The sequence below is a fragment of the Hevea brasiliensis genome, chromosome 18 (assembly GCF_030052815.1).
Source record: "Hevea brasiliensis isolate MT/VB/25A 57/8 chromosome 18, ASM3005281v1, whole genome shotgun sequence".
NCBI classification, from domain to species: Eukaryota; Viridiplantae; Streptophyta; class Magnoliopsida; order Malpighiales; family Euphorbiaceae; genus Hevea; species Hevea brasiliensis.
Genome location: NC_079510.1, coordinates 38,230,152 through 38,244,880, shown reverse-complemented (window position 1 = coordinate 38,244,880; position 14,729 = coordinate 38,230,152). Strand labels below are relative to the sequence as shown.

The following is a 14,729-nucleotide window of genomic DNA, read 5'->3' as shown; positions in this document are numbered from 1 at the left end:
CAACTCAACCACAATACATCTATTGTTATTATGTTAGTCGCAGTATTTGTTTAGCTCATATAATGAAATTTATATACAAATGAAAGTTACATTAACTTTGTGATTGTTTGGCATTGAATTTGGAGGTTAAAATTATTTTTCTAAATAAAAATACTATTTTTGATGCTGTTAAAAAAAATTATTTTATCATTTCAGTGTTTTTTGATTGAAACTTATCAAATTTAATTTTAAATTATTTTTTAATACTCTCTAACTAGTATACCTAAAAAAAGTAATTTTCTCAACGATAGTTTCAACAGTAATGTCAAACAGACCCATTTTGTAATTCAATTTTAGAATTTCATAGTGTTAACTTCTTTTTGTTTCGTAAAAAATATTTTCTTAAAATATAATTTTCATATTTTTCGGCATTTGAAATATTTAGAAAATAAATTAATAGAAAATATTTTTTCAATTAAAAAAAAATTAAATAATTTTTAAGAAAAATAACTTACTCTCAAAAGAGAAAAAGTCCTTTTCTATACTCTAACACTTCTTAAAATAGAGTAAATTGCATTATTGTCCTCAATTTAGATAATTATTTCATTTCAGTTATTTGACTTCAATTTGTTAAAATAAAATACCTCAACTTTTGTTTTATTTCAAAAAAAGTTTGTTTAACATATCATAATGAATTTTCAGATTCATTTTATTATTTTTAACTAACACTAAATTAATATTTAATCAAAATAAATTGATAAATTATTACTTATTATTTATTTTTTTATATAAAAATAAATATTGATAAAATATCATATATTAATAAAATATTATTTTTAAATTTAAAATTTATTATTATATTCTTATTTTTTCATGTTGTTACAAATTAATTTTAATTAATAATAAATAACAAATATAATAAATAATTTTATTAACAAAATTAGTTAAAATAAAATAATTTTATTGGCAATAATTATTAATTAATTTAATAATAAAGATAAAAAAAAAAGAAGGAAAAAAAGGTAAAAGAGCAATTTTATTTTTTGAATTTAGAAACCTGTTATTATTAGTAAGGGTGTAATCACACAAACTGAGGGATAGTGAAATTTACCCATAATGAAACCATAAATCCGTCTTCTTAAAATAAAAAAATTAAGAATGATAAAAGAATTAACTGCTGTCAAAAAAAAAATTAACTAATATATTTTGTTGGGCCTTATATTGGGCCAAGTAGAACCCAGCCCAGACGGTTTGCTCTCCGCCATAGCTAAACCTCATTGTCTGTGTTTTCGTTCCTCTGCAATTTGCAAACAAGCCCTACTACTCCCCAAGGTATCCATGTTAAACTCAATATTCTTTTCTTAAAATTTTGTCTATGCATAAATCGATATATGTAGTATTAGTTCTTTGCTTGGTGTTTACAGAGGTGAATGATTTTGGTGTGACAAACGAGAAAACTCACTGTGTAGAGGAAACATGGCAAGCCAAGCAGCTGCCGCTTTTAATGGCAACATGAAGGTACTTCTTTTTATATTTAATTACCCATTTTTTCTGCATATTCGTTTCTCTTATTTGGCTGTATAAATCAAATTCTTTAATCCTTAGTTCGATATCAAATTAGAGTTTCATTTTGAGCACGCTAAGTGTTTGTGAAAATGCACTGAATGACTTGACTTTCACTCATATTTGTATAACCACGGATATAGATGCTTTCGTGAAAGTTTCTGGTGTGACAAGATCCTTTCCTGCTTCATGGATTATTTGTTTAGAATAGAGGTTAACATAAAAAAAGTAAGATTTTGTTTTGCTTTCCTTGATGACTCTCACAGAAAGATAGCATTGGTAAGTGATGCGTCCCACATTGGTTCTGCAGGTGTGTTCTTGGATGAATTGTTACTAGGGATGGCTGGTTCAGTTAACCAGTACATTATTTTTTAACTAAACAGTTGACATCGATTTCTATCAGTTTTTACAAAATAAAATTCGTATACCCAACCATTTGAAACTAATCAGTTAAGTTAACCCTCTTTTCGGATTGGTTTTTTGCTGTTTTCATCGGTCCATGGTTCAATTTTTTGGTTCATCTTGCCTACCCTACTTGTTTACACGAGCAAATGCTTTTTCTCTTTTGTTTTCTTATACGTGAAATGGATGTCTTACCTAAGCTGTATTTCAAATTTTACAGGTGGTTCAGATGAATGGTTTACTTTGTTTGTTCAAGCTTGTATCATCTCTTGTTTTGTTTTGTGTTTATTTTTCTGTGTGTGAGTGTGTTTTAGTTCCTGTTGTTTCCTTGGGGCTGCATTACCCATGTGGTTAGGTGGTGCACCATTTGTATATTTCAAGCAGTCAAATAAAATATATATAATTCAAGGAAACCAGTACAGTTCACTAGAATTACTCTTGGTTTTAAAGTAACTACTATTTCACATTTAATTAAATATCAGTATAAGGATACTTGTTGAAGGAACTAAAGTGTTCTATTTTATACCTGCCACAGATAACATAAATTTTTAGGACATCCTGAAAGAGACAAAACACTCATATATCAATGTGTGCTTGACAGATTTTTTATGGTATACCTCATACTTTCAGCATGGATGATGCAGCATACCTTTAGTTATTATTGCTGTAGAAAGAGATGATTCTCATTGATTTCAATTAATCTGTACATGGGTATATATATACAATTGATTCCTATAATTGTGTTCTACTAATTAGGAAGAAATCCTAAATAAGAAATCCTAAATAGGAATACATAATACAGAATATACAGAGAAATAATATAGTGATTGACTTTCCATAACACTCCCCCTCAAGTTGGAGCATAGATGTTAATCATGCCCAACTTGTTACAAATGTAGTCAATCCTAGCTCCATTCAGAGCTTTTGTGAAAATATCTCCTAACTGCTCTCCAGTTTTGATGTGTCATGTTGAGATGATCTGTTGTTGAATCTTTTCATGAATAAAGTGACAATCAATCTCAATATGTTTGGTCCGCTCATGAAACACCGGATTAGAAGCAATGTGAAGAGCAGCTTGATTATCACACCACAATTTCGCAGGCAGGGAGGTCTTAAAACCTGTCTCATCTAGTAATTGAAGTATCCACATTACCTCACATACTGATTGTACCATGGCTCTGTATTCGGATTCAGCACTAGATCGAGAAACTACACTCTGCTTCTTGCTTCTCCAAGACACCAAATTTCCTCCAATAAAAACGCAATATCCAGTAGTTGACCTCCTGTCAACCTTAGATCCAGCCCAGTCGGCATCTGAAAAACATTCAATATTCAAATGCCCATGATTACCATATAGCAAACCTCTTCTTGGAGCGCCCTTCAGATAACACAAGATTTGTTCCAAGGCTTCCCAATGAGCAACAGTTGGGGAAGACATAAACTGACTTACCACATTAACGGCATAAGCAATGTCAGGACGAGTGACTGTAAGGTAGTTCAATTTTCCTACCAATCTCCTGTATCTCTGGATCTTCAAACAACTCACTATCCCCGCTATGATTTGTAAAGTTGGAGTCATTGGTGCGTTACAAGGCTTAGCACCTAATTTTCCTGTCTCTGTCAATAGATCGAGGACATATTTTCTTTGAGATAAGAAAATACCCTTCTTACTTCTCATAACTTCGATACCCAAGAAATACTTTAACAATCCCAAGTCTTTGGTGCAACCGAGTTTGGAGGAAGGTTTTAAGAGATGAAATACTGCAGAGTCACTCCCGGTGATGACAATGTCATCCACATAGACTACCAAGAGAATTAGACCACCTCAGATTGCCTATAAAATACTGAGTGATCACACTTACTATTTTGCATACCAAATTCCTGTACTGCTTCACTGAATCTCCCAAACCAGGCCCTAGGACTTTGTTTCAAGCCATAAAGAGACTTCCGAAGCCTACAAATTTTACCTAACTCCCCCTGAGCAACAAACCCAGGTGGTTGCTCCATATACACCTCCTCCTGAAGATCACCATGAAGGAAAGCATTCTTGATATCCAATTGATGCAGGGCCAATCATATGTAGTCGCTAAAGAGATAAACAAGCGAATAGAAGTAAGTTTAGCTACAGGAGAAAAAGTATCGAGTAATCAACCCCATATGTCCGAGCATATCCTTTTGCTACAAGGCGTGCTTTTAACCTAGCCACGTAACCATCGAGATTTACCTTTCAGAATACCCATTTGCAACCAATAGCTTTCTTATCGGTGGGCAAAGGCAATAGTTCCCATGTACCATTAGCATCTAAAGCCTCCATTTCCTCTTTCATAGCAAAGACATCACCAGGATGAGACAAAGGTGCCTCACCAACGATTAGGGATAGGAACAGAGTCTAAAGAAGTAACAAAACACCGAGAACAAGAAGACAATTGATTATAAGAAACAAAAGAAGAGATAGGGTAAGTACATGAACGTTTACCTTTACGAAGAGCAATGGGTAAGTCTAGATCGTAATCATGATCGGTATGAGGTGCAGGATCTCCCAACGAAGTAGCCGGTGGAGGATCCGAGTCGGGAATCTCAATCTCTGGAATAAACATGAACAACGGGAAGTCGAGTAGGTCTAGAGACGAAGGAACAGTGTGGGAGAGGACTAGACATTGGTTGGGCGGTATATATTAAGAGATCATCCTCCTCCCCGACTCTCATACACGGATGATGGAGGAAAAGATGGAGTGGACTCATAAAATGTGACATCTGCAGAAACAAGATAACGATTAAGAGTAGGAGAGAAACAACGGTACCCTTTTTGGAGCCGGGAATACCCAAGGAAGACACATTTGAGAGATTTTGGATCCAATTTAATAACCTGTGGACGAACATCACGCACAAAACAGGTACAACAAAAAATACGGGGTTCAATAGGGAACAAAGATTTTGTAGGAAACAAAGCAGTATAAGGAATATCCCCATTAAGGACAGAAGACGGCATACGATTGATCAAAAAACATACCGTAGAAACTGCATCCGCCCAAAAGTGTTTAGGTACTTTCATCTGAAAAAGAAGAGCACGAGTTACCTCAAGAAGATGCCGATTTTTTCTTTCGGCCACGCCATTTTAGAATGGGGTATCCACACAGGAAGACTGATGAAGAATGCCATTTTGTGTCATATAAGACTGAAATTGTGCTGAAAAGTATTCTTTGGCATTGTCACTTCTTAATATGTGCACAGAAATATTAAATTGAGTTTTGATTTCATTACAAAAGGCACAAAAGATAGAAAACAACTCAGAACGATTCTTCATTAAATATAACCAAGTAACACGAGAGTAATCATCAACAAAAGTAACAAAATAACGAAATCCAGTTTTAGAAGTAACAGAACAAGGACCCCAAACATCATAATGAACTAACTCAAAAGGGGATGAAGCCCGTTTATTGACTCTAGACACAGAAGGCAAACGATGATGTTTTGCAAACTGACACGACTCACATTCTAGTACTGATAAAGATTGAAATTGAGGACACAGCTTCTTCATGGTAGACAAAGAAAGATGACCCAATCTCCAATGAGCTTCAAGAGGTGTACTGGAGCAAACAAGCGACCGCGGTACATGATTTTCCAGAATGTAGAGACCACCTGACTCGCGTCCTCTACCAATAATCTGCTTCGTCGTAAGATCCTGAAACAAACACTGGTCAGGAAAAAAGGAAACAAAACAATTTAAGGTACGAGTAAGTTTACTAACAGAAAATAGATTAAAAGAGAATTTTGGTAGACACAAAACAGAAGACAAAGAAATTGACGAAGTCGGGTTCGCAGTTCCAGAACCCATGACACAAGAAGTAGAACCATCAGCTAAAGTAACAGTAGAGGAAGTGAGATTAAACTGAAAAGCAGATAGAAGACTAGAATTACCTGTCATGTGATCTGTCGCACCAGAATCAATAACCCATTTGGATGAGGAAGACACAAGGCATGTAGAGGATTTACCTGACTCAGCGATCGCAGTGACAGGGGAACTGGTAGGCTTTAGAGATGCCTGATACTGGGAAAATTGTGCAAAATTCTCTGCAGATACCAAAATAGTTTTCTCAGAGGAAGATACTGTAGAATTCTCTGCTGCCATATTTGCCATATGTGACCGCTGATTTTTCCTCTGAAGTTGCGGACAATTATATTTTGTATGGCCAGGCTCATGGCAATAATAACAAATGACTCCTCTTGAGTCCTGATTAGAACTAGCCTCTCCATTACGCTGATTATACATTTGCTGTAATTCCTCCTCTACTTCCTCTTCTATTAACCTGTTGTCCATTTGGATTACGGCTAATAAGAGCACTACTGGCAGTCTGTGAAGATTGAGTACTCTCTGTACTAAGGACCCGTGTGAACGTTTCATGCAAAGAGGAAATCTCGAGCGAGAGAATCGAGATTTAGCGATCTCATACTCGAAGGAAGGCCTGCAAGAAAACTCATAACAGCCAGTTGCTCCCGTTGTGCCTGCTGAACTTTCACATCAGGACTAAAAGGCAACAATACATTAAGTTCCTCATATACCCGTTTAAAATCCATAAAATAAGCCGTGAGAGACTTATCCTCTTTCTCAGCACGATAGAATGCCTTACAAACATCATAAATACGGGAGATATTCCCTTTACCAGAATACAGAAAATCTAAGTAATCCATCAATTCCTTAACAAATTCACAGTGATTAATTAAACTAATTACCTCACTATGAATCGAGTTCCGAAGCTGCAAAAACAACCGAGCATCCTCCCTTAGCCAAGTTTGTCGTGTATCATCAGTGGGTGGATCTTTAGTAAGGTGATCATCCTTATCAATGCTACGCAAATAGACCCTAACAGTCTTACTCCACTCCAGGTAATTCGAACCATTAAGTTTGTGTTCCGTGATCTTAGTCATCACCGGAATCACATCAGAAATAACATTCTTATTGTCTCAGAAGTCCTTTAATGGTGTACTGGATCAGGCAACAGCACACAGTGGTGGAATGAGGGGGTTGAGGCGACGCCGGCGATGTTGATCGGGGTTGAAACGGCCGGTCGGCGGCCAAGGTCTCTCCTGAGCTGGGTAGTGAGAACAAATAGTCACCCTAGATTGATGACCTGCTCTGATACCATGTAGAAAGAGATGATTCTCATTGATTTCAATTAATCTGTACATGGGTATATATATACAATTGATTCCTATAATTGTGTTCTACTAATTAGGAAGAAATCCTAAATAAGAAATCCTAAATAGGAATACAGAATACAGAATATACAGAGAAATAATATAGTGATTGACTTTCCATAACAATTGCATTGACTTATGACTTGTTAATTCATAATTGACATTAACAATTATTCCAATCAATAACTGAACCTTCCTTCTTGTATGCTTGCAGAAAGCACTTGCTGGCCTCAGACGTATCAACCTGGAAGGTTTGCGATGGAGAGTATTTGATGCCAAAGGCCAGGTGGTCCTGCCCTCCTTTTCATCATTGGGTTTTGTGCGATTTGATAGACTAGTAGGTTAGAAAAAGTTGGCTATACTGACCATTTTTAATGAGAAAAAGTGATGATGCGTGTCTTTCTACTCTGATTTGGGAAAATGATAATCTGAGTGATTTAGTGAATTGTTTATGAAACAAGCCCAACTGAGAGCAGATGGAAGGTTTGCTGAAGTAACTAATTTGTTGATTTGGTTTTGTTTATTTACTTGTCTTTCTCAAATGAAATTGTTTGGTATCGTACTCTATTTTCTTTGGCTCTTGAAGTTTGGAAATATTAACATGTATCCACTTTCTTGTAGGTCCTTGGAAGATTAGCGTCTCAAATATCAACAGTAATTCAAGGCAAGGATAAGCCTACATATGCTCCATATCGTGATGATGGGGATATGTGCATCGTGCTTAATGCAAAGGATGTATGTGTTACAGGGAGAAAGATGACGGATAAATTTTATCGCTGGCACACTAGGCAAGTATCATCTTTTCATATCCTAAGAACCATGCTTATTACATAATGGTGGATGTAATAAGGAAATAAATAATCAAAATTTGTTATTACTTATCGTTGAGTGTTTCAAGATTGTAATTGCCATAAACAAATGTCCAAGGTATCCAAAATATGTAAACAATGATATTTTGAGAGAATTATTGTGGATTCCAAGTAAAATTGTTACATCTCACAGAATATAGTTTCATTTTTCAATTTTTATCCAATTGAAAGAAGCTGAATGTGGTTTTATGTATTACTGGAACCTAGTGCCTCCCCTTATGCATTCCTTGACGTTAAGTCTTGTCTTGATGTTGAAATTATATGTTTCCTATAGGTATGTGGGCCATCTCAAGGAAAGGAGCTTAAAGGATCAGATGGCTAAGGACCCTACAGAAGTAATTCGGAAAGCAGTGTTGCGTATGCTTCCTAGAAACAAACTGCGTGATGTTAGTACTTTACCAAGCATTTCTATTGACCTGAAATACTAATCTTTCTTGTCTTCTGACACATCTTTCTAGTATTCTGTCTTCAATCACACCCACCTCCCACTGCAAGTGAGAGCCATATTGCTACCAGTTTTTCTACTGCTGTAGTCATGGAGAAGAATGTTGAGGCAAACTCTAGTTTTGTACAGGTGCGAAACAAAGAACAACAAAGATAGAAGACACAAATTTATGTACTTTGGCAGAATCCACTACAATAATAATGATGTACAAGACATAAAAAGAGAACCTGTCAAAAGTAAGAACCATAAAGCCACCCTTGCACACTTAACAAAACATTGAAAATGGATAATACAACAGAATCCTTTGTGAAAATTTATAAAACCTGAAATCCTAATTAGGCCAGATTTAGTTCATACTGGGTTGGGAGCTCCAAAGTCTGAAGTATGGGGTTTCTCTACTTACAATCTCATGCATTTCAAATCTCACTTGTGTAGGTTTTTTCCTTGTAAATTTTGATACATAATTGTGGGACATGATCTCTATCAATGTTTTTTCTTGGATCTAGTTTCTCCTCTGAAATAAATGGAGAGCTGACTGTTGGATTAGACTCAATCGAATGATGCTCTTGGTGGCCTTTTCTCCCTTTGGTTGTAAGCCTTGGATGTGTTGCCGCATCTTGAATCTATAATAATAGATATTGCAAATTTGTTTTACTAACTAAAATTCCATTTTGTTCAGTTCAAGTATATGGCTTGGAGCATTTCAGAAGTAGATTGCTATATAGAATTGATCTTTTTATGGATGTAGGATAGAGATAGAAAATTGAGGATTTTTGCTGGAAGTGAGCACCCTTTTGGTGATTGGCCCCTTGAGCCATATGTAATACCTCCTAGAACAATACGAGAGATGCGGCCGCGTGCTAGACGAGCCTTGATTCGAGCTCAGAAAAAAGCTGAGCAGCAACTGCAAGGCGCTATTGATATGAGAAAAGGCAGAAAGAAAGAAGCTGAAGCAGAAGTGACCGAGTAAAAATGTGATACGAGAAATGGTAGAAGTAACCAGGTGAAATTGGGAAGATCTAATATGCGTGACTGTCAGATGGATGCATTTTTATTCTGTATGTAGTCACCATAAATGGTCTTGTCCCCATCTGTTACAAATTGAGAACTCTGCTCCTGGTTCCTGAATCCCTTTATAAACATTTAGTGCGTACATTTCAATTAAACTTATGCTTGTTTGAAGCTCTGAAGTTGCCCTGGCGACAACTTATTTCACGATATTGCAATGCCGAGTTTCATCTATTGACTGATTGTTTACATCCAGAATGTAGATAAAATTATGCTTACAATGTTGTATGCAAATATATCGCGATGTAAGTATAAAAACAGATGTCATATTTTGAATTTTTGTAGGATGAACACGACATTCTCAATGTTGTGAGTTGTGACATAATGTGTAGATAGCTTCTGAGATTTTATATGCTAGCATACTTCACACGTTTTATGAATTTGTATATTTCTGTGCGTTTACAAAACATTGCCAACAGGAATTACCGTTGTGCTCGGTTTGGGTGCTAGGGAAGCAAAGTAGGGCCTTTTACATTTTTTTTTTAATGAAGATACATTTCATATGTCTTATGGAGAGTGTTAGAACAAAAGGAGAGTCTATTAGTTACATACAAGTGTTGAAAGATATGTATGAAGGATCAACTACTATTGTGCGCACAGTGGGAGGGGATACAAGAGATTTTTCTATCTCAATTGGATTACACCAAAGTTCAGTTGTAAGTCCTTATATTTTTATATTAGTTTTAGAAGAATTAACGAAACATATACAAGAGAGTATTCCTTGGTGCATGATATTTGCGGATGATATAGTTTTGATAGATGAGACCCAAGGAGTTAATAGAAAGGTAGAGCTTTGTAAAAGTACTCTAGAGTCAAAGGGTTTTAAGTTAAGTAGAACAAAAACAGAATACATGCATTGCAAGTTCATTGAAGGCCGAACTAGTGATTGGAAATGAGTTAATTTGGATGGAGTGATACTATCCCAAAGTAATTACTTTAAATATCTCGGATCAGTCATTTAAGTAGATGGGCGATATGAGGAGGATGTTAGTTATAGGATTAAAGTCGGATGGTTGAAGTGGAGACGTGCCACGGGAGTTTTATGTGATCGCAAGATTCCCAATAAGTTGAAAGGAAAATTTTACCCTACAGTCATACGACCGATTATGTTATATGGTAGTGAGTATTGAACACTGAAGGAGTCGTATGTGTCTAAGATAAGAGTTGCGAAGATGAGAATGTCAAGGTGGATGAGTGGCCATACTAGACTAGATAAAGTCCGTAATGAGAGTATCAGAGAAAAGGTAGGAGTGTTATCAATTGAGGATAAGTTGAGAGAAGGGAGATTGAGGTGGTTTGGTCATGTGAAGCGTAAACATACGGAAACTCTAGTTAGACAAGTAGAGCACATTAGGATAAATGATAGAAAAAAAAAGAAGGGGTAGACCTAAACTGACTTGTAGGAGAGTAGTACAACATGATCTAGAAGCATTACACATTTTCGATGATTTAACTCAAAATCATTTAGAGTGGAGAAAGAGAATCCATATAGCCGACTCCAAAATTTTAGGATAAAAGTTTAGTTGAATTGAGTTGAGAAGGTACATTTCAGAAATTAAAGCCAATGTTTTTAAATCTGATTCAATCATAAAATCTCTAAAGACAGAGAGATTTTTATTAAAATAGATTTAATTAAGTTCTAATATTTAAATATTTTTTTAGAAAATAATTAGAAATTCAAATAACAATATTTAATTATTTATAATAAAAATACTTAAAATTAAAAATTTTTATAATGATAAATTTATTCATATTAATGAAAAATAAAATTAATATATTAAAATTATATATGACAATAAATAGAAAAAAATTATTTACTTTTATTATATAAAAATAAAATAGAAAATTAATTTAATAATTAATTATACATATTAATAAAATAAATTATTAATAATATTAATTCTTTTTTTTTTTTCTGCATTTCCAAGGAGGTATCCCAGGCCTTTACACATTTTGCTCAGCCCATTAATTCTTTAAGTTATAAGTAGGTGAAGTTAAAATTTTTTTAATAATGATAGATTAATAATTATTAACCATTTTATATAAATAAAATATAATATAATGTAATAAATGAAATAGTATATGTAATAATATAGTTGGTAGAATATGTATAAAAATTATTGTAATCAAATGTCAAAAGTTGATATGATGGCGTGCCTTCTTTTAAGGGTATCATGGCGCTCTCCTTGTTTTACTTTACTGAAGGTAATCGGTTCGGTTTAGGTTTAACTCCCATTATTAAAACTATGGTTCCAAATTCAAGCTCATACTGTAATAAGAACTTAATTAATCAACGAAATCCAAGTCCATCAAAAGAACCACCAATGCCCTAACAACAATAAAATCCAAAACTACATACAGGCATTTAAGCCGAGGCCAATGACTCGGCCAAAGGAGAATCAGATCATGCCCCACCGCCATCATCAGCGGGAGACCTTCTGCCCATAGGAAATGCACATACTTTGGAAGCATAACTTAAGGGACTTAAGGGTTAATCAAAACTAATAGCCTGCCCAATCATACCAACCCTCATATTCATCTCGTTGTATAAGCAACTGCAAGGACATAGAGCTTGACGCTCATTCTCGAATAGCTTAGTAACTAATGACCTCCATCTCATTCGAGCCCCTTCGAGAGGAAGGAAAACTCTCTCGCTAAAGAGAGACAAGCTCTCACTATATATTGGACTAAACAATAAAAATAAAACCAATTAAATCTACTAAAACCAGACCAAAAAAGAAAGTGGAAGGAGGGAGGGCCGTCGGCCATGAGGCCGTCCTCCCCCCGAATGAAAACTGGGATTTATCTTTGAGAGAGAAGCGAGAGGTTTTAGTGAGAGAAAATGAGCAAAGATGCCCAACCATTTTTTCTTGCTATGATTTCATTTCACTAAAACCCGAGAAATAAGGCAAAATGCCTCATCATGCCGACAGCATAATTGGGATTAAATTATTTGTTCTTTAATCCAAGCCACAATGGCAATTTTCATAGCTGAATAAGAAATTAAGGAAACTTTTTTGCTGTTAAAAATAAATAAATAAAAAAAAACCCACACACATACTTCTGGATCAGGAGGACGACTGATAATCCTTACAGTCTTAAGCACATCATAAACAAAATACCTGAAGCATCAACAAATAGCCACAAACTGGTTAGAATGCGTAAAATACAATTTTTTTTCCTCATAAAAACCCAAAAACTACTAAAATTCTAATCACTTGATGATCCATCATCATCATCCTCGTGCTCCTTAACAACTTTCTCTAAGAGCCTCCTCTGTTCTCCTTCCATGACGGTTTCTCTTGATGGATCACTTCCACTCTGACCATCATTTAGTACCGGGCCCAATTGACAAAGGACTAATGCGACACCTGATATTCACGGAGGGGAAAAATACCTATCAGAATAACCCGTTGACAATAAAAACAGTCCAAAAAAATCTAATATCTTGACAGCTTAAAATGGGAAAACTAAGCAACATCTCCATCAGGAGAATAATAATTTAAAGTACTTTGAATCTGTCTTGTACATGTCCACAAATTATCATTTTTGTTCTACAACTGAATCACAAAAAATGGTACAAAATCACCAATTTCTGCCTTTCATTTTTTAATTTTAAAACTGTGTCTGACCAAATGAACTTGAAATTATTCTTCTTTTTTTTTCTTACCAATTCGCAAGAGAAATAAGGTCAAAATCTGACAATACAACAACCAGGATTTGTCCAGAAATGTATCACTCCAGGAGGGAATTGCCTAACATATCTCTGTAGGAACTTTAAGTCCATTCTACACAGCAGGAACTATGAATTCAAATTTCATCTTCAGGATACGTTTCATCTAGTTCTGGTTTGCCATTCAAAGTTAGGAAAACATTATAATGTCATTCATACAGGTTTGAAAGTTGAAAATGAAATTTAGCATTTTATAATCCCAGACAGACCAGAATGCAACATTTCAGTTTTACAGCATGATAGAATTATGATAAATAGACTCCACAAGGTTTTGCAGGCAGATTCTTGCATAACATAATAGAGACGTGGGCCTGAGAAGATCCAGTGATGATTTTCAGCACAGGCAAGAAAAAACATAAACAGATTACTGATACATTAAGACAATGCAAAGATAAGTAACAAAGCAATCACAAATCTGAACACTCTGGACGTAGAAAGTAATCATTTGTAAAATACCTTCAGGGGTGCATCTCCGGCCAAAACTATGCAAACCCACATAATTTGCTTTCACTGCACCATTATTGTACACCAGCATAGTGGGAAGATTACGATCTGGGTAGTTTGGTATACAATCTGTGGATATGATCTTAACAAACTTTGTAGCAGGATATCTAGTTGCCAACTCTTCCAGACATCGCAGCAGTACTCCACATTCCTGATATCTGTTGAGAGAGAAGAAATTAACCAAAAAGTAAAAACACAATTAAGCAAGTACAACTTGTATTAGCCAAAGTTAAATAACATAAAATGTCTGAGGCAATACCCATCCTTGTAGAGAATCACAACGACCCAAACATCATGGCTTGCTTCGGTCACCTCTCTAATAAAGTCTGACCCTGAAATTGGAATCATTGATCCAAACCTCGAAATTTTAGCTGCTTCCCTCATCTCAGCTATCCTCTTCTTCCTATCAACACATTTCACCATTCAAATGAGCAGAAGAATGAATATTGTCAATAATCCACAGGGAAAGTTTTCCCCGTAGAATGAAATCAAACTCCCCTTAACAAGTTCAACTAATTAAAAAATCCCGCTTTTTATCTTTTAGTTTTCTCGATTCCCATACAAACGAATAACAGTCCACAGTTTCAATTCACTAGTCGATTAATTGATTGATGAGAAAGAGACAGACCTGTATTCTTCAAGGAATCGATCGTCGTTAAGATCGTCTTCGAGGTCCTCGAGCTCTTCTTCAGTTTTCTCATCGATCCAGGACTTATCTTTAGGAATTGAATCTTCGTCTGGAGCTGGAGTGAAGGACGGTGGCTTGAAAGCAGGTGGCTTTGGAGGTAAATTCCCAAGCTTTATCTGTATATCATCCCACTGAGTCGATGCTCCTTCAACATCCTTGTACACAAAGTGATAGTCCGCCATTACTCTCCTTCTCCCTCCTCTTTCTCCTGCTTTCGATTCTTCCCCTTTGTATGAACTTCCAAGCAAATCTGTGTACGGTGAAGTTGTGGTGCTCCCATTT

At 35.3% G+C, this 14,729-nt stretch overlaps 2 protein-coding genes across 2 annotated transcripts; one reads left to right on the top strand and one right to left on the bottom strand.

The window, feature by feature from the left end:
- The first annotated feature begins 1,222 nt into the window (after positions 1 to 1,222).
- On the top strand, positions 1,223 to 9,696 carry LOC110662864 (uncharacterized). Its single transcript, XM_058140880.1, has 6 exons — positions 1,223 to 1,311; positions 1,404 to 1,497; positions 7,355 to 7,426; positions 7,762 to 7,928; positions 8,284 to 8,395; positions 9,203 to 9,696. The coding sequence occupies exons 2-6, from the start codon at positions 1,456 to 1,458 to the stop codon at positions 9,422 to 9,424; spliced, it is 615 nt and encodes a 204-aa protein (XP_057996863.1). The 5' UTR covers positions 1,223 to 1,311; positions 1,404 to 1,455; the 3' UTR covers positions 9,425 to 9,696.
- A 2,829-nt stretch (positions 9,697 to 12,525) lies between these two features.
- Positions 12,526 to 14,723, bottom strand: LOC110662868 (uncharacterized). Its single transcript, XM_021822012.2, has 4 exons — positions 14,388 to 14,723; positions 14,019 to 14,162; positions 13,712 to 13,917; positions 12,526 to 12,893 (listed from the first exon to the last, which is right to left on the bottom strand). The coding sequence occupies exons 1-4, from the start codon at positions 14,627 to 14,629 to the stop codon at positions 12,733 to 12,735; spliced, it is 753 nt and encodes a 250-aa protein (XP_021677704.2). The 5' UTR covers positions 14,630 to 14,723; the 3' UTR covers positions 12,526 to 12,732.
- Positions 14,724 to 14,729: the final 6 nt, after the last annotated feature.

Bases quoted from the DNA above. Each gene is read 5' to 3' on its own strand.
- LOC110662868 (XM_021822012.2), bottom strand. From the start codon at position 14,629: ATGGCGGACTATCACTTTGTGTACAAGGATGTTGAAGGAGCATCGACT. The intron at 14,163-14,387 runs GTCTGTCTCTTT...ATGTGTTGATAG, and splicing joins CGATTCCTTGAAGAATACAG to GAAGAAGAGGATAGCTGAGA. The intron at 13,918-14,018 runs GTATTGCCTCAG...CTCTCTCAACAG, and splicing joins GTGATTCTCTACAAGGATGG to ATATCAGGAATGTGGAGTAC.
- LOC110662864 (XM_058140880.1), top strand. From the start codon at position 1,456: ATGGCAAGCCAAGCAGCTGCCGCTTTTAATGGCAACATGAAG. The intron at 1,498-7,354 runs GTACTTCTTTTT...GTATGCTTGCAG, and splicing joins CTTTTAATGGCAACATGAAG to AAAGCACTTGCTGGCCTCAG. The intron at 7,427-7,761 runs GTGGTCCTGCCC...ACTTTCTTGTAG, and splicing joins TATTTGATGCCAAAGGCCAG to GTCCTTGGAAGATTAGCGTC.